Source organism: Macadamia integrifolia, chromosome 12 (assembly GCF_013358625.1).
Source record: "Macadamia integrifolia cultivar HAES 741 chromosome 12, SCU_Mint_v3, whole genome shotgun sequence".
Taxonomy (NCBI): Eukaryota; Viridiplantae; Streptophyta; class Magnoliopsida; order Proteales; family Proteaceae; genus Macadamia; species Macadamia integrifolia.
Window position 1 is genome coordinate 17862394 of NC_056568.1, and position 24779 is coordinate 17887172.

The following is a 24779-nucleotide window of genomic DNA, read 5'->3' on the forward strand; positions in this document are numbered from 1 at the left end:
CTGATCTGAATTCGAGATAGGAGGAGATTGGATCAGCATGTTCACGTACGACAATAATCTTGTACATCCTTGATTCATTGATTTGGAATCCACTTTCTTTCTCTTCGTTTAATACATTTCAAATCTATAGACCAAAGATGTTCGTATGTGAACCTGATCCAAATTCGAAAGGAGCGGCACAGAGGCAGCCCTTGTTTTAATTGCTATGTCTATGAAAACAAGGAATGTGTGTGATGGTGGGAACACTAGACATAAATGTTATTTTTGCACACACCAACTACTCACCCAAAGGTTGGCCTCCGTTCATTAATGATGGTCTCATTGGTTATTATCCCTTTTTCATTATTTATACGGTGTTCTCCGCATCCTCTCTCCACAGTGTCATCACCTTTTGGGTGTTCTTTTGCTTAGTTTCCATCGGTACTCAACAATGGCACTTTCTTGGGCGATTACAGCGCTTCTTTTCTCATTGGCACTCTCTCATGTCGAGCCTTCATCAGGCCAAGCTCTACTGAATGGCTCCATCTCTTGCCTTGATTGCTTTCACAAAACAAAGCTCTCTGGTTTGTTCAGCTACTCCTCTTTTTCTTGAATTAGCTACACTTCTCAGTAACTCTGAATGAGAGCTCACTACTTTTTTTCTTTATTATATTGTTTCTGATTCAGGGATTAGGGTTTTGGTGGGATGTGAAAGAGCGAAGAAACTGGTGATGGCAGTAACAGACGATAATGGCCACTTTAAAACCAAGCTTCCTTGGGGCTCTTCTAAATCTTCAACCAAATGCCTTGCCAAGCTCCTTGGTGGGCCCAAGCAGCTATGCTCCTACAAAAAGAACATAGTCTCTCATATTGTGGAAGCCCATGACAGTAACTCTTACACCATAGCTACACCCTTAGCCTTCTTCACTTCATGCTCTTCAAACGCAAAAGCCAAGATGAACCAGTCTTCACCGTTCGATGTGAGGACTCGGACGATCTCAATGAATTTTGGACCGTCCAAAACAATCGATTTACCTCTGCCGCCTGCGTTGGGCCTTGTACCATCAAGTTATTATCTTCCTTTCTTTCCAATAATAGGAATTCCTTGAGTGCTAACTGAAGGATGCCCCATGTATGTGGAGACCATAATAAGGTCATGTAGTCTCTACTTTCCTAGAGATATGTGTCAGTGTATGTGTATTTTAATTAGAACTTAGAAGGGTTGATTTCGTGAGGGAACTTGTCTTTCTGGTCACTTTTGTAGGTTAGGCTTTTGATTGCGTAGATCGATCTTTGGCTACAGGGTGGAAATTCTGTGCACTAGATAACTACTTCAATGTTTCTGATGTTCTTATGTACTTAGAGAAGAATCGGCTTTATTTTGTTAATTAAGATGTTCACCAAAGATACCTTTTTTTTTTTTTTCATAAGATGCCATCTACTTTAACAGTTTCCCTTTAGGCCGAGAGTATATGAAAATTTGTTTCATTTATCATATAATTGTTGATAAAAGACATAATTGTGGTATAAATCATTGTGTCGTTCTGTGTTAAAAAGAAAGAAAAAAAAAAAAAAAGCGATAAGAGAAGAGGAGATGGGTGAACAATGGGAAGTGGAATAGTAGATTCTATTTTTTGTACTCATAAATCATTATTTAATAGGAAAAAGAATGTTATCCATGTTGGTGTATGCGCATGTTAGGCATCAACTCATGAGAACATCTTTAATACACAGTGGGTGGAAACAGTACGGTCATTCCATGCCATGCTGTGTTAAGTTATTTTCTATAATAATAAGGTAGCGTTCTTTATCCCTTATTTAATGTAAAAAAAAATTCCCTTGATGCTTTCATTTTAGAAAAAAACTTCCTGCTGTTCAATGCGTGTTGGGCATCAGAATCAATAATCTGAAATTTACAATATGAAGGTCTTGGCATTGTGAGATTGTTATATATTTGACCTTTAAACAGACCAAATAAAGGAGTGTAAAATGGTCTACCTAAACTCTGATATGCCATATGGCTTTGTCATATCAACAAACCTTTAAACAGACCAAACTGCCCTTGCGGTGACGCCAGCCATTGAATTACCCTTGTGATGCCCAGGGCTCTGTACATCTTACAACTACTTATAAGGCCCTGACACCTCACTAAACATTATGGAGTCCACTCAGAACTGGCAAGCTTGTTGCAACAATGACAGCAGTCAACAGCGCACGATGTACAGTAAGATACTTACCAAGACTGCCCAAATGCCCCATATGATCAATACCTGTTATAGGCTTTTCTTTGTACCTTTTTCTTCCCGAGCTTCATTTTTTCACTATGGATACTCGTTTGTTGTATTATTATCTCTTTCCAGCTGGCAACTTTATCAAATTCTAAGTTTTGTTTTGCTTCAATGAGGCCAACTCTTCATTCATGACTTGCTCCCTCTTGATTATAAAGTTATGTTGCATTGCTTCTTAGAACATTTTGACTCATCAGAATCAATATACAAAATATAATTTAGAGAAGGAGAATATCTATTAGGAGGTCTAATAATGCTTTCAGATCATCTTAGAATATGATTTTCTTATTCTTGTTCTTGAAGATTCTCACCATAACTGCTTGCAAACTCATCATCTGAATTTCTAGACTCATTATGCAGTGTTTTTGGAATTCCTTGCACACTAGGTACTTCAAAAAAAATTGTTTTATATTTTCCACTTTGTTATTGCCTATGTTTGTACATGCAATTTTCATTAATATAATATATTTGCTCCTGATGATTTTGTTATATTTATAGTCCCATAAATAATAACCAATTTCTTCACCACCATATCTAATAAATTCTTATTAAAAGTTTTAGGATTAAGTTTTCTCCTACTTTCCTAATCAACATAAGCATAAGCAACGCAACCAAAAATTCTCAAAAAAGAATAATTCACATGTTTTCTTATCCAAATCTCCTATGGAATCCCTCCATCTAAAGCACTATATGGACTCAAATTTATCAGAAAAATTGTTGTGCCAACAGTTGCTGCCCAAAATTATAATGGAAATCCATAATGTATCATCATGCTCCTTGCACATTCCAGGACGGCTCTGTTTATTCTTTACGATACCATTTTGTTATGATGTGTCTTTGGGACTATTTTCAATCTTTTGATTCCATTGAGTGCACAATATTCCTTGGTACTCTCCACCATTGTCAGTCTTGAGATCTTTAACTTTGTTCTATTTTAGTTTCTACAAGAGGTTTCCCCTTCTTGAAAATGTCAAACACATCAGATTTATCTTTGATAGCATAAACCGATGTTTTTCTAGTTGCATCATCTATAAATCGTGGACTTAATAAACAAGTGAGCTTCTAGCTTAGTGGTTAAGACTTTAGTTGATTAAGAGGACTAAGATTTATGTCTCACTATGAGCTTTGAAGTAGATTAATTAATTTTGTTTTAGTTTAAATTAGTTTGTGGGCTCTATTTGTTAACTACACACCGCACCCCCCCCCCCACCAAAAAAAAAAAAAAAAAATGAAAGAAAGAAAGAAAGAAAGAAAGGAAGGAAGAGTTGCATGAAGCACACGCGATAAATTAGGAGATTGAATAGAAGACGATAGAAGACAGTGAGATTAAGAGTTAGATAAAAATAAGGAGAACGAAAAAAGAAAGTGCTTTTGAGAGAGAGAGAGAAAGAGAGAGTTGCGGGAAGGAGAAAAAAAGGAGAGGAGAGTCGATCTTGAATTTGGATCCGCTACATGTACGTTCACCTGGATATGTGTGGGCATCCAAAACTTGTCAGTTTTGCTTCCGTATACACCCCTCTTCACACTTTTGTAATTGTAGAAAGTGGGATATGTGTTGGATCCTCACATGTACGTCCAAATGAACGTACGTGCAGCAAATCCAGGCACCAAACTCTCCCTTCCCAAAATAGAGAAACCATAAGAAGAAGAAGAGAACTATATCAAATAGGTAGTTCTAATCTGAGTTTATTTTGCTAATATGAGTTTAAGTTTGAGAATATTCTTGTCAAAATAAACTCTTTAAGTTTCAATACAAGTACATGCATTGGTAAATTGAAACCATAATTTATTTTCAATGAGCATAATTTTTGTAGAATCCGTGCAGTTGATTTGAGTTGCATAAAATAAGTATGAAATTTTGGAATTTGATTCTAATCTTTGGTGGATAATATAATCAAAGGGTAATTCAGACACTCGCAAAATTTGGTTATCATAAGTGATTTCTAAGTCGATAAAACCTTATTTTTCCTAGGCTATTGCAGATGAACCTATGGGCAAAATTTTGACAAAATACTGTAGGATACTTTTAGGGGGAGTTTAACCGATGTAGGTTCATCATGGGCAAGGTACTGAGATTGATTGTGTATGTATAGGTGGTTGTTGATTTATTTTGAACGTTAACGGGATTATTGTTCTAGGCGAAGGCAGGGTGAGTGGAACTAACATAAATTCTAAAAACCATTTTATATAGATTTGCTCTTTTTTTATTTGCAGTTCTAACAAATAATGTGATTTAAGTTGTGGGAATGTTTTGGAACATATTTTGTTTTAAGATGAGCCATTGCATGGATGCTTGGTGGTGTACGAACCCAATGTTTTTCATAATTATATTTGGATGAATTGTTACCCTTGGACTACTGCCCTTAACAGTAAGGGTTGATTTTTTGGGTGAGTTTAGAATGAAGGGTAGTGAGGCAAACCGCTACATAAAGGCCTAGTGTTTCCCTTCCATAGGAACATTATACCATACGTGAATCTTCCATTGATTTCTATCTCATTAGATCGATCGGGTTGGATCTGTAGAAACTGAATTCATTACAGATTTTATTAATGTGTAACATATATATAATACACTGAGGGACATCTAACAAGATCAACAATACACAAAGACACGTGGCAGACCCAACCACTTGTGATGCTATGCTATGCTTGTACAGGCCCCCTCAAGCTCACGGGGGGAGAACCAACAGTGAGCTTGCCTTTCAGAAATGAAAAACGAACACAAGACAAACCCTTGGTGATCAGCAAGTTGATCCATAGTAGGGACAAAGCGAACCTGCAGCTGATGAGAACTTACCAAATCACAAATAAAATGAAAGTCCATTTCAATGTGTTTCATTCAAGCATGAAACACCGGATTCGCTGAAAGGTAAATTGCTCCTATGTTGTCACACAAAATCACTAGTAGAGAAATATACCAAGTTCACCAAGTAATAAGTGCTGCCAAACTAATTCAGTAGCAACAGCGGCGACAGCCCGATACTCAGCCTCTGTTGAGGACCTAGAAACCGTTCGTTGTTTCTTAGAAGACCAAGAGATCAAATGGTTTCCAAGAAAAACAACATATCATCTGGGCATCCAGCCCAGTCCACATCTAAAAATGCCAATAAGCAAACAGCAGAGGTAGGACTGAACAATATTCCTTCATTAATAGGGGATTTCAAGTATCGTAGAATTCGTTTCACAGCAGTCCAATGTAAGTCAGTAGGCTGATGCATGAACTGTGCAACCTTATTGACAGCAAAGCCAATGTCAGATCTGGTCATTATAAGGTATTGCAAGGCACCAACTATACGACAATACTCAGTGCCATCCAAAAGTGGTGAACAAGAAGTAAGAGTGAGAGGAGTTCCAGCAGCCATTGGGGTTGAAATAGGCTTAGCATTTTCCATACCAAAATTTTGAAGAAGGTCTATAACATACTGACGTTGACACATGAATGGACCAGCAGGTGATCAAGTAACCTCTATCCCAAGGAAATAGTGAAGATCACTAAGATCTTTGAGAGCAAAAGTAGCAGCAAGAACTGTAAGGAGATTCTGAATTAACTTTGAGTCATTTCCAGTGACAAGTAAGTCATCAACATAGATAAGGAAGTAGATGACAGTAGCTTGCTTGCAATATATAAAAAGTGATGAGTCGGTTTTGGATGCAACAAATCCCTGAGATAGGAGAGGTACTTAGCCTGATATTCCAAGCACGAGGTGCTTGCTTAAGACCATATAATGATTTCTTGAGAAGACACACATAGTCAGGATGCACCATATCAACAAAGCCCGGTGGCTGAACCATATGTACAGTTTCCAGTAGATCCCCATGCAAAAAGGTATTTTGCACATCTAATTGACGAACAACCCATTGATTGGTAAAAGCAAGAGATAGAACCAACCGAATGGTTGTGGGTTTAATCACCGAACTGAAGGTCTCGGTGAAATCAACTCCAGGTCGTTGGTGGAAGCCTTTAGCAACCAATCTCGCCTTATATCATTCAATGGTAAACACCCACTTGCAGCCTACCACATTTTGAGAGGGGGAGGGAGGAACAAGAGACCAAGTACTATTTTTGAGTAGAGCATTAAACTCTTCACTCATTGCAGCTCTCTATTCTGGTGATTTAGCAGCCTGTGTATAGCAAGTAGGCTCAATAGGACCAGAAAGTGGATGCCTTGTTGTAGTATAAGTCAGTCGAGATGGAGGATGCCGGGGAGCACCAGTCCGAGACCTGGTGAGCATATGATAAGTAGGTGCTTGAGGAACTGCCACAAGGGGCTCAAGTACAGCAACCGGAGAGGAAGGACACACTGGAATAGGAGACCCATTTGAGCAAGGCAGCACTGTGATGGGCTCACCAGTAATAGGAGCAGAGGTAGGAGTTATTTGAGGGGAGGCCTAACAAGAAGAAGATGGGCCAGAGGAGGAAGATTGAGATAAACACCTAGAGGAGCAGAGCACCAAGACTCAACCATAGAAGAAGCAGAGGACAATGAAGAGGGAACATTTGAAAAAGGAAATATAGACTCAACAAAGGAGACATGGCGAGAAACATATAAGCGATTAGAGGAAGTATCCAAACACTTGTATCCCTTATGAGTTAAAGAGTAGCCAAGGAACACACAAGGTCGAGATGAAGGTATATGGGCGCAACCAAGGATAACAAAGACAACCAAAAGTTCTCAAAAACAAATAGTCAGGCTTGGTGTGAAACAGATGCTGAAAAGGATTGGGATCACCTAAAACAGAGATAGGCATCCTATTTATCAGATAGATGGCAGCAGAGAAGGCATAAGTCCAATACGTGGCTAGATTGTGAGAGTGAAAGAGCAAGGCTAGACCTGTTTCGACAATATGCCTATGCTTACGCTCGGCAGCCCCATTCTGGGCCTAAGTGTGTGCACAAGATACACAGCGAGAAATTCCATTTGAAGCGAGGAAGGATTCCAACTTTTCAAATTCTCCCCCCACCACCGGTTTGCACACTTTTTATGGAACAAGAGAAATAATTTTCAACAAGAAGCTTAAAACGAGTGAAAACAAACAGAACATCAGATTTATGCAATATGATATACTTGCTATAGTCATCAATGACAACGACATAGTATCTGAAATTGTCAACAGAGACTAAGGGAGTAGGACCCCAAACATCACAATGTAAAAGTTTAAAAGCAGAAGAACTAATACTAGAAGATACAGAGAAAGGTAAACGATTACTTTTTGCACAATGACATGCATCACAATCAGAAGAAGTAGTACTAGATACAGGTAAAGCAAACTTATCAACAATATGACGAACTATCTTGATGGCTGGGTGGCCCAATCGATGATGCCAATCATCTATAGGAGCATAGATGGCCGTGTGGGAGGAGGGATTTGAACAGTGAGAGTTGGGAAGCTCATATAACTCGTTATTACTCTAACCTTTGTAACGGATCTCCCCTGTCATCTTATCCTTTATTAGAAAAAAAAAAAGAAGAATGAAACTCAAAGTAAGTGTTATTTTCAACACAAAATTTTTTAATGGAAATGAGATTGCGATGTATCTGTGGAACACAGAGAACATTTGAAAGAGAGAAAGAACAGCCAGAGAGAGGAGAAAGAGATGTAGATCCAGAGTGAGTAATGGACAGACCTTGACCGTTTCCAACCACGAGTTGCTCAGAGCCACAGAAGGGAGAAGTAAGAGCAAGATTGCTCATATCTGCAGTTACGTGATTATTAGACCCTAAATCTAACAACCAGGAAGAAGAAGAAGGAAAATTACTATGAGTGGTGGAGCAAGATATACTAAGAAATGCATGGTTGATTCGTTGAGGGCAACAAGAGGCCACATGACCATGTTGACTATAGATCTGGCAGCAAGAATGCTGCGACTCTGAAAGGAGTTACCAGAAACTGGTGGTGGCCCTAAGATAGAGCCCTGGGAAGAGGTGGACTTACCAGAGGAAAAACCTTGATGTGGCCATTGAGGAGAACCTTGATTCACATATGAAGAGGAACAACGATTCTCATTTTGATCCTAATATGAAGATCGCTGGCGACGATTTCCACGAAAACAAACCCCAATTTTTTTTTTTAAATTATCTAGTCATAGCTTGCCACCATCCCTATTTATTTGCAAGGCACATATTCATCATTTATTCAATCCAATAAAAGTGATGAACTTAAGAGTTGAATAATTTTTTTAAATCATAATCCCTTCTTCAGGATTTTGTCTCCAACCCAATTCAGATGGTTGTGATATCGAAAACTCCATCAATAAGTGTTACACCCGTGCCCTAATCCGATCTAATTTGAACTATTGTGACTGACCTCGGATCGTAGATCGAAAGTACGACTGGGTTTTGGCTCGTGGCTGCGTATTACCGAAGGGATAGAGATGACCCCACATGTTCGTGCATTGCGTACCTATCTAATTGGAGGGGATTTGTACCTTTCGATTCTAGACAGTAAGTGACCCAACTCCCCGCACTTGAATTCCTGCACGCATCAAAATTTTTCGAAAGGCCTTGAGCATGTCCAAGGGAAACCACCTCTATGAAACCAGCCATGGGACAACAAGCTGTTTTGACCACCGAAAATAAGCCACCAAAATCATCCTAGGCTAAGATCTGGTGCCTATTTTCGGTGGGTTGACAGGCTACTGTCGGGGTTCCGATGCCCGTGGTTCCCACCACTCGCATCGTAAATGGTTTCGAATGATCCCAAATCATCCTCCACACCTTCCTCGTGATGTGAGCACTTTACAGACCTAAATGGTCGGGTCTTCGTGCCCGAAATTCATTTTAACCCGATTGGTCCAAAAGGGGTCCAACCCAAATGGACCCTAAGGTCCACTTCAGTTATAAGTTGGGAAATGAGGATTCATTTCCTCATTTACCTTGTGCTCAACGTAGGAGAGGAGAGAAAGTGGTGAGGAAGGAAGAAGAAGAAGGTTGGAGGCCTACCTTAGTGTCGGCTACCGCCTTGTTGCCGGAATCATTGCCGAAGGTAAGTACAACCTCCCATACCACTCTCTCTCTTCATTTTGACCTAGAAAAAGCTAGGTAAGGGTGAAATATTAGTGTAAAAATCATGTTAAGGTTGTAGAATGCATGTTCTACCCTCCCGGTGTTATTGTCGAGCTAGAACCAAGCCTGGTGAGCTCCGGCAATATGTATTTCCAAAAGACCAACTAGGGTTTTGATCGTTCGATCGACGTATCTCCCAAATGACTCTGTGGAATTAGAATTTTCTTGGCTTCGAATGACACTAGGAACATCCCCTACAAACTTCATGGAACAAATCCTGGCAATTGGGCCCTTAGCCAGAAAGCCCCAAAATGGGTGGATTGTTCTGAACCACCACCGAAAATGGCCCACATAATCCACTGGGTCTACTTTTGATGGCATATTTCTGATGGAGATATGAGCCTTATATGCTCTCTGACTTCTCCACCAGAAACAGGACTGACATTTCCAGTGGAAATGCCCTGTGTTTCGGTGGGTGTTTCCAGTGACAGTACTGTCACTTAGGGACAGTGTCTATACCCTTTGGGGGTGACCTATGTGGGTCCCTCCCAATGTTCCCAATGCATATGATGTACGATTTCCTTTGTGTCTAAGACGGTGATGAGCACATGCCCTGAAGCTGAAATTGAATTGATCGATCGGTGGTCGTACTTGAACCTGAACACACTCGATCGTAAACCAAGCGAGGGATGGACTGTGTTTATTTTTGGAATGTTTATTATTATTAAATTGCTCACATGCTTAATGGTCAATTGTAATTGCTCAAATACGATGATGATATATTAAATTTGTCATTTTTTGATCATGATATGAACTGTATAGAGATGTATGGCGGGATCCGATGTGGCCGAGGTGGTACTGATACCGTGATCGTTGTGTGTTTGGTTGTGTGTGTAAGACAGAATCCAGCATGACCGAGGTGGTACTAGTGCTGTGATTGTCGTATGTATGTTGCATTCATCCATTGATTATGTGTATTAGAGTTAGCTGTAGTCGTGGGTTACACTTTGTGGCCAAGGTCTCGCTGGTATCGTGTACCCTGGGACTGCATTTGGAAATAGATACGCTTAGTGGCCGATGATTGGTACAGATGTCGCGTAGTCCATACTCAACTGTGATATATATGCTAGATTAGATAAACGATCTTGGATTTCACTTTGTGGCCAAAGTCTCGCTGGTATCGTGTATCCGAGACTGTATTTGGAGATGGATTACACTTTGTGGCCGAGGTCTTGCTAGTATCGTGTAATTCATACTTTCTATAGCACTATGAAGGCATGTAGCATATTTATGGTTAGGTATCACTCCCTATGCTACAAAACCTTGCCAACAGGGGTTGAGGTGTTGGATAACCCATTGTGATATGTTTGATATGCCTTTCCAGAATGTCGCACCCATGGTACGATGCGATTGTTACCGGAGGCGGGAACTTATCTGGCGTGGCCAATGTTGTATTGGTGCCATAACTGCCAGGAGGGATTTATCAGGGGTTTGGTAGGTGACCCATAGATGCATACGGGGACTGACAGGCTTCTATTCACGGCTAGGATTTGTATCCTTACATAGTTGATGGCGGTTCCGAGACGAAGGATGCAGCCTAATGCACCATAGTAGCATTTACCAGACTTAGTTTGTATTGTTAGGCAGATAATAAATAAATGAACTGCATTACAAACATCATGGAGTATGTGTTTCATTTTCTCAATCATGCATCATAAATTATTACTACTATTCTCTTGCTTGGATGTGCTTGACCCCACTCCTCACTGAGTGAGTTCGAAAATTCACCCCACGTATACACCCATTTTTAGATGATGATGCAGGTACCATAGCGCCAATGGCAGGTGATGAGCGCAATAATGTGTGAAATCTTAGGGATATAAGTGTACAATTTTCCCCACTTTGGATAGTACTACTTTTATTTTTCTTATTTTTTTTAGTTTCCAAGTCTACAAGAGAAAGTACTTAAAGTGAATCAAGAACCAGTCCAAAGGTGAGACCCACTCATTGGTACCACATCCTCTCTCCTACAAAATCCTAAAGATTATTTTCTCTCCTTACCACCTCACAAGATCTTAAAGATACTATGCAGAGATTCCTTTCTGATTTAATCAAGATTGTAAGATATTGGTGAATATTGTAAAGAACTGATAGAATTTGTTAATTTTGGAAACAGATTCTCTCTTTCCTCACACAATATCTCAGAGAATGAGGATTTTTACCAAGATTTAATTTTATTTTATTTTCTTTCTTTTCTTAAAGAAGACTTGTAGAATGAAGGAGGCAAGAAAAAAACACTATAAAAGCCCCTTCCTCCCCCCTCCTATTTTATTATTCTTCTTAGTTTATTTTCTAGTTTATGCTTACTTTTCTTCTCTCTCTCCCTCTCTCACTCTTTAGTTTTAGTTCTTCTCTATTTTTGCTTTAATCACTTTTGTAATAGTCTTTTATGTCAATTAATGCAAGCATTTTTTTTATTCTTATTCAGCCTTTTATGTTTATGATTTATGCAATTGAGTTGTAATTTTTAAAGTTATAGTTCTAGGCTTAGATCTAGGTGACAATATCACAAGCCATGGAGCATTTTTTTTTTCAAGTTCATTTTTTTTTTTTTTAAAGACTTATTTTCTTTAGTACTAGAAATTTCAGATTTGGTTTATTCTAGATCTGGTTTTTAGTACTGGTAGTATCTCAAATCACCCAAGCTTTCAAGTTCAATCATTGATTCAAGTAAGTAGGCTCCTTTAGTAGTCTTCTCTCCCCCCTCTCATTCCCTTTTCTGACTACCTTTTCTTTCTTAATTTAGGATTTTAATTTCAATTGTTACATTATTGCTATCCCTTTACCCCAAGGTTCATGGCTAGTGTATATGTTGGTTTTGCCCCTCCTAGCCATAGAACCATCAATTTATTGCTTTATTTTAATTGTCTCCCTTTCCCTAAAGCCAAGTAGAGTAACCCTTGTAAGAGTGACTCTCTGGTCAAGTAGAGAAGCTCATATTATGATGCATCCCTCGGGCTAAGTAGAGAAACCTACTTGTGAGTCTCTCTCTAGCTTTCTCCCCTTTCTTTTACTTTATTTTTATTTCAGCATTTTTTTCTTTATTTATTATTATTTTTTTTAGGTGACCCAATATCTTCTTTAGAGTATGGTGTGAGTGACTGGTGGATGCCAGAAGCAGAGGAGCACGATCAGGACTGTGCTTGTGACCACTGTGCTTACGCCGCATCTTGAGATTGTACTTCATACTTTGATACTTTCGGGTATAACTGTGGATTATGTATTTTTGAGATTATATTATATGTCATTGATGAATGTAACAGAATAACTCAGGTATTGCTATTATATTATCATTAGACGTTTTCCCATTTTATTTATGATTCCTCTACTATACTCTGATTTTTCTGTTTATGTTGGTTTATAATGTGAGATTGTGAAAATATTAAAGTACTGCTATCAGAGATCCTAGTAGGTTTGTATGACAGCTACGTGTCTTACTCACACTGTCGATATTCCTAATGGTAAGTTGGGTCTACTGAAATTGGGGTGTGACAGCTGTGGTATTAGAGCACGATGCTCTGCCTTAACTCACAATCTCAACCAAACAATAACTTGGGAAAATTGTGATTTATTAAAAATCTCAAGACAACAATAATAGAAATTGCACAATTAAGAGACAAGCATAGGTGTTAAAGCCATTTCATTATAATAGAGAATTTGAATACACAGGTTACACTTTTCAGAAGAAAATAAAGTACTGGAAGCAAAAAATCCTAACTGGCCTATGTCTAAGAAATTAAACAACTGAAGCAAATGGCATAATGTAAAAGTTCAACTAAACCTAAAACATTAAACTCAAATAAAACATGAAAAAGGGAAATCCTAAAAGCTACAGTGGCAACCATGCCACTACTCTTGCTACTCTTGCCATTGTTGTTGCTAGTTCTGTCCCTGGCCCTAAGCCTAGTTCGGACCATGCATTCCTGGAGGAGGCACCAGAATACCAAGATGGAAGACCATCGCCTGCATCTGTGTCTTTAGGGAGGCCACTCTATTATCTATATGACAATAGGTCATGTCTATGCTATTGAGGCGGCCATCTATGCTCCTCATCAGAGATGTGGTGGTGTCTAGGTGGGTCATAACATCATTGAGACCGTAAGGCCTCACGCCCCTAGTGCCCTGAGAAGTAGAAGCGGCCATTGAACCCATAGTTTGGGGATCAGGATCAGGTGGTGGAACTCCACCAATCCCAGCAGCTTCTCTTCCTACCACCAACACCTCCACCAACATCACCAGCATCATCACTGACATTACTGGCACCGCCACCCTCTACCTCCATAGGCTGCTGACCCTCTCCTGGAATAGGAGTCACCTCCCTTAGATCTTTGGTCATCTTCCTCAGAGAATCTTGGTTGAAGTTTGTGACCTCTTCACCCAAGTGTGCCTCTCCCTCCAAGTCCATCCCAAAGCGATGGAAGATGTCAGTATAATCTTCTATAGTACAGGCTTCCCGCTCAGTGGTCTACTCCTTCAGACCGAAGTACCATGGTCCACATAAGGAGGTAAGGAAGACATATTTGCACCCATATGTACACACAGTAGGTCACACAGGCTTGCAGTACGAATACCTCATTATAGTGTCTGCAAGTGGGGAGGACATTCAACTAAATCACACGGAAAACAACCTTTGGAGTAGCAAAATAGTTGACTGAATGGTTCCATCCCTTGGCCTCCTTAGTCAACATGTCATTTATCTCCTGAAAGGTATCGGGACTTTGGAATTCATATGCTGGAGTCCGAGGCGGGCAGTACACTAGGTCACTGACATTGTTGACCATCAAGATATTGGCCAACTGCCCCATGTCAAAGGAGATCTCCACACCCTTCACATAAGAGGTGATTTGCATCTCTTCGGTACCCTGGTTCATGCGTTGCAAGTTGGAGTAGAACAACCTAACCAATGTGGGGTAGTAGTACTTGTTGGGTTTTAAGATACGGTACCACCAAACTTCGTCAAACCATTGACGGAGATGGAATGTACGAAAGTCATTGGTCCTCACATAGACTCCCGAATCCACATTACGGTGCTTGAAGAGTTTCCAATGGTCTCGCTCAGCTACAGAGCGGAACAAGATGGGGTTGAACTGAGCGGCGATGTCCTGCTCCTCTTATTCAATGGCACGTTGGGTACGTACACAGCGTCCAGATATCATTGTAATATGATTCTTAAGAATTTAGGATGGAAAAAAAAACCAGATTCAATTGCTGAATGTAAAGCTCACAGAGAAGAAAATCACAAAACTAGGTTGCAGAGAGGAGAAACATACCTTTGGTGCGAATGAGACACCGATTGGTCGCAAAATAATGAGAGGAAGGTAGGAAATGGATTTCAAAGTCCTACTTGGCCTTTTCCACACCTTTTCCACAAGTGAAAAATACGGTTTTGTACAATGAAACCCAAACCCGAGCCTATTTATAGCTGTTTTGGTGCCACCGGAAACACTGGGCATGCTTCCGGTGCCTGTTTCCGATGAAGTGAAAATTTCATATTGGCTCTCTGTTTTGCCCACCGAACATAACACTGATATTTTTGGTGGATTAAACCATATTTCCGTTGATAAGTCTCCCTATTTCCTGTGGACTAATTTGGAAAATAAATTATTTTTGTTTTCTCAAATCTAAGTCTTATTTTGTTACTTTAATAGTGTGCCCTTTTGGGATACTTACGCGATCGGATCCTAATACGTGTGGACCCCACTTATGCATGTCCTAACGCTAATTTTGACTATCGAATACGTGTGGGACCCACTATGCATGCATGTGTTTTAGTTACATGCAACCTAGTACATGTATGTGCACTAATCGGATTCCTCCACAGGAGTCATGTCACACTGGAACACCCGATCCTAATCCCAATCATGCCTGTCACCTCCCGCTTCCCCTACATGGAATCAGGGTAGACCTCACAATGCACCTTCGGATCCACCTGTACTTACAACCTCCGATGTGGCATCTATCATGAATAACGTGATGTGGGGAGTTGAAGAAAGGCAAAGCCAGTTTATGGCCGGGATCAATAATAGAATCCAAGCGGTAATGGAAGCCCGTAATGCACTGCCCACATTTCCTACTCCACCAAAATATGTTCCCATACCCACTGGATTGGCTATCCTTCAAACATCTGGTGGGGCACAAGTGTATGGGCAGGTGTAAGATCCGATGCCGGATCAAGCCCAGGCCTATGTAGAGGGATGGACAGACTTGACAAAAATGATAGAAAAGTTTCAATGGCTTAGACCCTAATGCTTCTCCAAGGTGGGCCAAGACCCGTTGTATCCATCAAGATGGATTGGTGGAATGGAGAAGGTTTTTAGACTGATGGGCTACACTGATGAGTAAAAAATTTTGTGTGCGGGGCTATCAGTTACAGAATGAAGCAGATGATTGATGGTGTGCCACCGAGCCAATTCTGAGGGCTAGTAACCCAAACCCCACTTGGGCAGACTTCAAAGGGGCCTTATTTGAGAACTATTTTCCGAAAAGCTTCCGGGATAGGAGAGAGAGTGAGTTCTCTCAGTTGGTTCAAGGTTCCCGATCTATGCTCAAGTATCAGTAACGCTTCGAGGAGCAATTGCATTTTACTCTTAAGCATCTCAGAGGTGATAGAGTTAAAACGAAGAAGTTTGAGAAAGGGTTGAGGCTAGGTATTGGGTCAACCATTATAGGGTTAAAACTGTAGACCTATGCTGAGGTGGTCCAAGTGGCCAAATCTATTGAAGATTGGCATAAAGGCAACTTCACGGCCCAGTAAGGGACTGGAAAGAGGCCAATGGGATCTATTGATTCTAGGGGAGGTAGAAAACCTTTTCGAGTGCCCTATGTCAACCCAGCTTCACTATAATTTAGGAGGTCTGATGCTAGTCAGACTTCTCAGTGCTATATCTTAATCTTCGGGATCGAGCCCGAGATGCTTTCATTGTGATCAGCCGGGCCATATGGCGAGGACATGCCCCCACTGAAGGCTAGGTGATGCACCCTACACTATGCCACCAGGGCGCCAATAGACATTTTCAGCCCCTATACCAGCGCAGTCCCTACAGGGCCAGAGACCACAGGGCAAAGTGTTTGCTATAACTGCAGAAGATGCCGAGACTGTACCCGGTGTAGTGACAGGTACATTGTTGATATCATTATTATCTGCACATGTGTTATTTAACTCAGGAGCCTTACATTCGTTCGTGTCACCGGAATTTGTGAAGAAGATGAGCATTCCACCCAAGGGACTGACTCAATGTTTGGCTATGACACCCCTACAAGAAGTGTAGTGGGTTTGAACTATGTTTATGAGCCTTGTCCAGTGACCATAGGTGATCATGGGTTGAATGCTCACTTGATCGAGTTGGATATGACCGACTTCGATGTGATTTTAGGAATGGACTAGTTGTCCGCATACAGAGCCAGTGTGCTATGTGCAGAGAAGACTATCATTTTCAGATCTCATGATGATGATGAGTTTGTGTTTCAAGGGGATAAGCCTAAGAAACCCAAGAAAGTTATCATATCTGCGCTCCAGATGAAGAAGCTACTGGATAAGGGATGTCAAGGCTACTTAACATCTGTGATGGATACTGAGATAGAGATTAGGCCATTAACCAAACTAGAAGTGATGAGGGAATTTCCTGATGTATTTCCAGATGACTTGACAGGTTTACCTCCGAACCGAGAGACAGAATTTGCTATAGACCTACTCCCCGGATCGGCACCAGTGTCAAGGAGCCCTTACCGCATGGCCCCCATAGAGTTGAAGGAATTGTAGGTGCAACTTCAAAACCTTCTGAAGAAGGGATTTATTAGACCTAGTGTGTCTCCATGAGGAGCATCGATTTTGTTCGTCAAGAAGAAAGATGGAAGTATGAGAATGTGCATTGATTAGTGGGAGCTTAATACGCTAACCATCAAGAACTGGTATCCTTTGCCAAGGATAGATGATTTATTTGATCAGTTGCAGGGTACCAAGGTGTTCTCCAAGATCGACCCTAGATCGGGCTACCACCAACTCAGGATCAAGGATAGTGATGTCAGTAAGACAGCCTTCAGATCAAGGTATGGACATTATGAATTCTTGGTAATGTCATTTAGGTTGACCAATGCACCTGCGACATTTATGGATTTGATGAACCGGGTATTCCAGGATGTCCTAGATAACTTTATGATAGTATTCATTGATGACATTTTGGTCTACTCTAAGAGTGCAGAGGAACATGCCATTCACCTGAGGTTAGTACTGCAACGGCTGAGGGAGAAGCAACTCTATACCAAATTCAACAAGTGTGAGTTTTAGCTATCACAGGTGGCATTCCTAGGCCACATTGTTTTAGACAAGGGTATAAAGGTTGACCCAGGCAAGGTGAAAGCAGTTCTAGAATGGGAGACTCCCAAGAGTGTAGCAGACATACGTAGTTTTTTGGGATTGACTGGATACTACAAGAGGTTTATAGAGAACTTTCTCGCATTACTACTTCGATGACCCGACTCACACGAAAGGGTGTAAAATTTGAGTGGTTAGAGGCTTATGAGAAGAGCTTTAAGGAGCTAAGGCAAAGGTTGATATCAGCTCCAGTTTTAACTATTCCAACTAGTACAGGTGGTTTGGCTATGTATAGTGAGGCCTCCAAGCTGGGATTAGGTTGTGTATTGATGCAGCACGGGAAGGTCATTGCTTATGTATCCCGCCAATTAGAGGATTATGAGAAGAACTACCCCACCCATAATTTGGAGTTGGCAACTATGATTTTTACACTGAAAATCAGGAGACACTACCTGTATGGTGAGAAGAGTGAGATCTTCAGTGACCATAAGAGCCTTAAGTACTTCTTCACCCAAAAAGAGCTCAACATGAGATAGAGGCGTTGGTTAGAGCTGATGAAGGATTATGATTGTACTATCCACTATCACCCAGGAAAGGCCAATGTGGTAGTTGATGCACTAGTCAAAAATCCTAGTCACTGACCCTTGCATCACTGACCACCAATGAGTATCTCTTAGAGGAGGCCAGGAAACTAGACTTGGAACTATTAGTAGAGGGTGTCACTTTGTCACTATCAGCATTGGTGGTGCAACCTAGTCTGGTGGATAGGATCACTACAGCTTAGGTTACTGATGCAGAGTTACAGAAACTAATAGTAAAATGCCAAGAAGGAACCCAAAAGGCCCTGGATTTCTCTGTAACGGAAAGCAAAATTCCCAAGCTCAAATGGAGGTTGTGTGTGCCCAGTGATGGTGATTTGAGAGACAGTTTTGAGAGAGGCACATAGTTCTCCATACTCCATTCACCCTGGCAGCACTAAAATGTACAAGGACCTCAAAGGCCCCTACTGGTGGAAAGGAATGAAGAATGAGTGGCCATGCATGTGTCTCGATGCCTCATATGCCAACAAGTCAAGGCTGAGAGACAGAGGCCCTATGGGTTATTACAGTCCCTACCTATTCCGGAGTGAAAATAGGAGAATATTACCATGGACTTCGTCACAGGCCTACCCCTTACACAGAAGGGCATGGATGCCATTCGGGTAGTTGTGGACCACTTGACCAAGGCAGCCCACTTTATCCCAATCAAGATCACATTTTCTATGGATAAGTTGGCCAAGTTGTATATCAATAACATCATCATGTTATATGGTGTGCCAGTTAGTATCATCTCTAATCGAGATCCCAAGTTCACTTCTAAGTTCTAGACATGTGTGTAGAAGGCTATGGGCACACAGTTGGCTTTCAGTACTGCCTTTCACCCTCAGACCGATAGTCAATCGGAGGGGACTATTCAGACATTGGAGGACCTACTTCGAGTATGTTCCTTGGATATGAGTTATAGTTAGGATGAACACATTTCTTTTATTGAGTTCTCCTACAACAACAGTTATTAGGCCACCATTGGGATGTCCCCATTCGAGGCACAGTATGGCAGGAAATGTCGAACTCCACTCTATTGGGATGAGGTTGGTGAGCGGCATATTTTGGGTTCGGATTTGATACAGGTTACTAGTGAGAAGGTGAATGTGATCAGAGAAAGGATCAAAGCAACCCAGTCCAGGCAGAAAAGCTATGCAAATATTAGGAAGAAACATCTGGAGTTTGGTGTTGGAGACAAGGTGTTCTTAAGGATCTCCCCAGTTAAAGGGGTGATGCGGTTTGGCAAGAAGGAAAAGCTTAATTCGAGGTTTATGGGACCGTATGATGTACTGGAGAGGATCAGACTGGTAGTTTATCGGATAGCTTTACCGCCAGAGTTGGAAGGTACACATGATGTCTTCTATGTTTCTATGTTGAGGAAGTACATTCCCAACCCCACTCACGTCTTGACTTACATACCCCGTGAGTTGGATGAGGATTTTGCCTACGTGGAGTATTCGGAGAAGATTGTTGATCAGAAGTACTATGCTCTTTGCAAATGCACTATTTCCTTTATCAAAGTGAAATGGATGAACCACCCCAAACAAGAAGCATCCTGGGAGCGAGAAGATGAAATGATGAATCAGTATCCTGGATTGTTTGATTTACTAGGTATGTTCAATTTCGAGGATGAAATTCTTGTAAGGTGAGGAGAACCTATGCCCTAAACCGATCTAATTTAAACTATTGTGACAGGCCACAGATCGGAGATAGGAAGTTCGATCGAATTTTGGCTCGTGGCTGCTCATTGTCGAAGGGGTAGAGATGACCCCACAAGTTCATGCATTGCATGCCTATCTAATTGGATGGGATTCGTACCTTCCGATTCTAGATGGTAAGTGACCTAACTCCCCATACTTGAATTTTGGCACGCATAAAAAATTGTTGAAAGGCCTTGAGCTTGTCTGAGGACAATCACCTATACGAGACCAGCCATGGGACAGCAAGTTGTCTTGACCACCGGAAGCATCCTGAGCCTGGATTCGGTGCCTGTTTCCAGTGGGTTGACAGGTTATTATTGGGGTTTCGATGCCCGTGGTTCCCGCCACTCTCATTGTAAATGGTTCTGGATGATCCCAAATCATCCTCCACACCTTCCTCGTGATGTGAGCACTTTACAGACCTAAATGGTCGGGTCTTCGTGCCCGAAATTCATTTTAACCCGATTGGTCCAAAAGGGGTTCAACCCAAACGGACCCTAAGGTCCACTTCAGTTATAAGTTGGGAAATGAGGATTCATTTCCTCATTTACCTTGTGCTCAACGTAGGAGAGGAGAGAAAGTGGTGAGGAAGGAAGAAGAAGAAGGTTGGAGGCCTACCTTAGTGTCGGCTACCGCCTTGTTGCCGGAATCATTGCCGAAGGTAAGTACAACCTCCCATACCACTCTCTCTCTTCATTTTGACCTAGAAAAAGCTAGGTAAGGGTGAAATATTAGTGTAAAAATCATGTTAAGGTTGTAGAATGCATGTTCTACCCTCCCGGTGTTATTGTCGAGCTAAAACCAAGCATGGTGAGCTCCGGCAATATGTATTTCCAAAAGACCAACTAGGGTTTTGATCGTTCGATCGACGTATCTCCCAAATGACTCTGTGGAATTAGAATTTTCTTGGCTTCGAATGACACTAGGAACATTCCCTACAAACTCCATGGAACAAATCCTGACGATCGGGCCCTAGTTGGAAAGCCCCAAAATGGGTGGACTGTCATGAACCACCACCGAAAATAGCCCACAGGATCCATTGGGTCTGTTTTCGATGGCATATTTTCGGTGGACATATAAGCCTTATGTGCTCTTTGACTTCTCCACCGGAAATAGGACTGATATTTACAGTGGAAATGCCCTATTTTCGGTGGGTGTTCCGCTGACAGTACTATCACTTGGGGACAGTGTCTGTACCCTTTGGGGGTGGCCTGTGTGGGTCCCTCCTGATGTTCCCAACATATACTGATGTGCGATTCCCTTTGTGTCTAGGAGTGTGACGCACACGTACCCCGAAGCTAGAATTGAATTGATCGATCGGTGGTCGTACTTGAACCCGAACACACTCGATCATAAACTAGGTGGGGGATGGACTGTGTTTATTTTTAGAATATTTATTATTATTAAATTACTCACATGCTTAGAATTATATGTTTAATTGTAATTGCTCAAATACGATGATGATATGTTACATTTGAATTTTACGATCATGATATAAACTGTATGGAAATGTCTGATGGGATCCAGTGTGGCCGAGGTGATATCGGTACCGTGATCACCATGTGTTTTGTTGTGTGTGTGAGATGAAATTTGGCGTGGTCGAGGTGGACCGATGCTGTGATTTTCGTATGTATGTTGCATTCATGCATTGATTATGTGCATCAGAGTTAGTTATAGTCATGGGTTACACTTTGTGGCCAAGGTCTCGCTGGTATCGTGTACCTAAGGACTGCATTTGGAAATGGATACGCTTCATGGCCAATGATTGATACCGGTGTCGCGTAGTCCATACTCAACTGTGATATGTATGCTAGATTAGGTAAATGGTCTTGGATTTCACTTTGTGGCTAAGGTCTCGTTGGTATCATATATACCCGAGACTGTATTTGGAGATGGATTACACTTTGTGGCCGAGGTCTTGTCGGTATCGTATAATTCATACTAATTGTATCACTATAAAGGCATGTAGCACATTTGTGGTTAGGTATCACTCTCTATGCTACGAACCCTTGCCAATAGCGGTTGAGGTGTTAGATAATCCATTGTGGTATGTTCGATGTGCCTTTTTGGAATGCCAAACCTGCGGTATGATGTGATTGTTACCGGAGGTGAGAACTTGTCTAGCGTGGCCAATGATGTACTAGTACCATGACTGCCAGGAGGGGTTATCGGGGGTTCCCTGTGTGACCCATGGATGCATACGGGGACCGACAGGCTTCTATTCACTGTTAGGGTTTGTATCCTTCTGTAGTCAATAGCGGTTCTGAGATGAAGGATACAACCTAATGTGTCATAGTAGCATTTACCAGACTTAGTTTGTATTGTTAGGTGGATAATAAATAAATGAACTGCATCACGAGCATCATGGACTGTGTTTAATTTCCGTAATCATGCATCATAAATTATTACTGCTATTGTCTTGCTTGGATGTGCTTGACCCCATCCCTCATTAAGAGAATTGAAAAGCTCACCCCACGTATACACCTATTTTTAGATGATGATGCAGGTACCGTGGTGCCAATGATGGGTGACCTAGTATCTTCTGGGTCAGAGTATGGTGTGAACGACTGGTGGATGCCAGAAGCCAGGAGCACGATCAAGACTGTACTTACGACCACTATGCTTATGTTGCACTGTGAGATTGTACTTTATACTTTGATACTTTTGGGTATAACTGTGAATTGTATATTTTTGAGATTATATTATTTGTCATGGATGAACATAACAGAATAATGCAGGTATTGCTATCATATTATCATTAGATGTTTCTCCATTTTATTTATGATTCTGCTACTATACTCTAATTCCGCTGCTTATGTTGGTTTGTGATATGAGATTGTGAAAATGTTAAGGTACTGCTATCAAAGATCCTGGTAGGTTTGTAAGACAGGTATGTGTCTTACTCACACCGCCGGTAATTCTAATGGTAAGTTGGGTCTACTGGAATTGGGATGTGACAATAAGAACCCAAATAATTGAAAGAAAAAATTCATTATACTGGTCTGAGAGAGATGGAGAATCTGAATATATAAATCAAGGGTTTCATATCATCCAGTATATAAAAACAGAATAATATCCCATTAAAGCATTCTCCATCATTTCGAGAAATAAATTTAAGAGAGAAAAAAAACACATGGAATCCCAATCGCTAGATTATGGGTGCTCCTATAGACCTCCATTGGACATCAACTCCTAAACCAAAGAATGAAAATGACCGAACAACTCTCATCTATCACTCCTGCAACTAATCGGACAAAACCTAACGGGAGAGAAACAAAGATAACCACAATATGATATTGGAAAATCATTGCCAGGAGGGAGTGGCCATGGTTAGCGATAGGAAGGTGAGCTAGGAAATGTCTACTTCTCAAACATATAGAGGATAAGGAGGTTTCACTCTGGTGATTGAATTGAGAGGATGAAAAAGTATTAAAAAAAAAAAAGATAAAATGTAAAAGTGAAATTACATTATATACCCCTCAATCTATGTAATAATATATTCAGTTTGAGTATTTGGGAACAAACGAAGTCTAGTTATAGAATCTGTTTGCAACCTTGATGCAAAATTTACAAAAAGAGACACAAACAATATTTCTCAATTTTATTTTATTTCAGGTTACTTTTATCACGAAATATGGTGGGCTGTTGAGTTGAAGTTTAGCGGGGTCATCACTCATGATTGCATCTCTAATGCATTCTAGCAACCTATTCGCCCCCAAATAAAATACAATGCAAGGAATTGGGACTGTGTGGGTAGAGAATCTAGACTCGTTTAGTACATACATTCAAATGTAGCTTAGGGAACTTGATCCTCTCGAATTCTTAATCGTGTGATTCTTATTCAATTCTCTCTGTACATATGACACATGTAAATTTTTAAAATCCAATGATTGTAGAAGTTTTTTGGAATTCAAATCCATTTTAACCCCTCAAATGCCTTAAACTTCTACAACCATTCGATTTTGAAACTATACAAGTGCCGCGTGCACAGAGAGAATCACACAATTAAAAATTGGAGAGGATCTAAATCCCATAGGTTACAAAGAAACTGGCCTCTCTCTCTCTCTCTCTCTCTCTCTCTCTCTCTCTCTCTCTCTGCTAAAGGTCAGCAAAATTGTAGTACTATAGAGTAGAAAATGATATAGAAACAACTCTTTGAATTCTTACTCCACCTTCGACATTGCCATTAGCAGAGGAAGAAAACAAAGTAAAAAGGAAAACAAAGAAAGTTACATGAATCTGAATCTAGGCCTATTCTGACCATCCCATTGTAGACCAGAAAGAATAAAACTCAAAGCAGAGTCCCAAATATTTGAGGAGCAACTTGAAGCAGCATGCTTAGCCACTTATCAACGACTATAACAGTGGGAAATTCACCAATCAATATTGTCCAGATAATTCCCAAAGTACCTCCATTGCTGCTGAAAGCACCATGGGATTTTTTTTTTTAATGCAGCTCACAACTGATTGGGAGTCGCACTTAATCCATAGTTTATTATATAGCCTCTCCCACTAGCACATTTTAGATCATGGAAAAAAACAAAAAATTCTACCATGAAATTTGTCCCAACACCCTCATAAATAGCAAAGCAAACCATATTTGATCCATACCCATCCCTAATTATACCACCAACACATGATCGGCCTGGATTACCTAGAGAACAGCCATTGATGTTGAGTTTGAGGAATCCGTTAGATGGGGCCCTCTAGTGCAATTCCTGTATACATCTAGCTCGTGGCATAGAGGTTGAGATGTTGAGCTTTTTGGACAAAAGAAGGTTAGCAACCGAGTTAACCTGCACTGGATTAACGACTGAAAGTTCGCTGAGATCCTTCAAAATTACTTGATGAATCTG

At 40.8% G+C, this 24779-nt stretch overlaps 1 protein-coding gene and 1 long non-coding RNA gene across 2 annotated transcripts; one reads left to right on the forward strand and one right to left on the reverse strand.

Annotated features, from left to right (window-relative positions):
* Nucleotides 1-347: 347 nt before the first annotated feature.
* On the forward strand, nucleotides 348-1384 carry LOC122057633. The gene is made up of 2 exons (XM_042619804.1): nucleotides 348-563; nucleotides 667-1384. Exons 1-2 carry the CDS (start codon nucleotides 431-433, stop codon nucleotides 1086-1088), a joined length of 555 nt encoding a protein of 184 aa, XP_042475738.1. The 5' UTR covers nucleotides 348-430; the 3' UTR covers nucleotides 1089-1384.
* Nucleotides 1385-5781: 4397 nt separating this feature from the next.
* LOC122057453 lies at nucleotides 5782-8381 on the reverse strand. Its single transcript, XR_006133531.1, has 2 exons — nucleotides 7894-8381; nucleotides 5782-7713 (listed from the first exon to the last, which is right to left on the reverse strand). It is a non-coding gene; the product is annotated as an uncharacterized LOC122057453 (long non-coding RNA).
* Between the last annotated feature and the right edge of the window lie 16398 nt (nucleotides 8382-24779).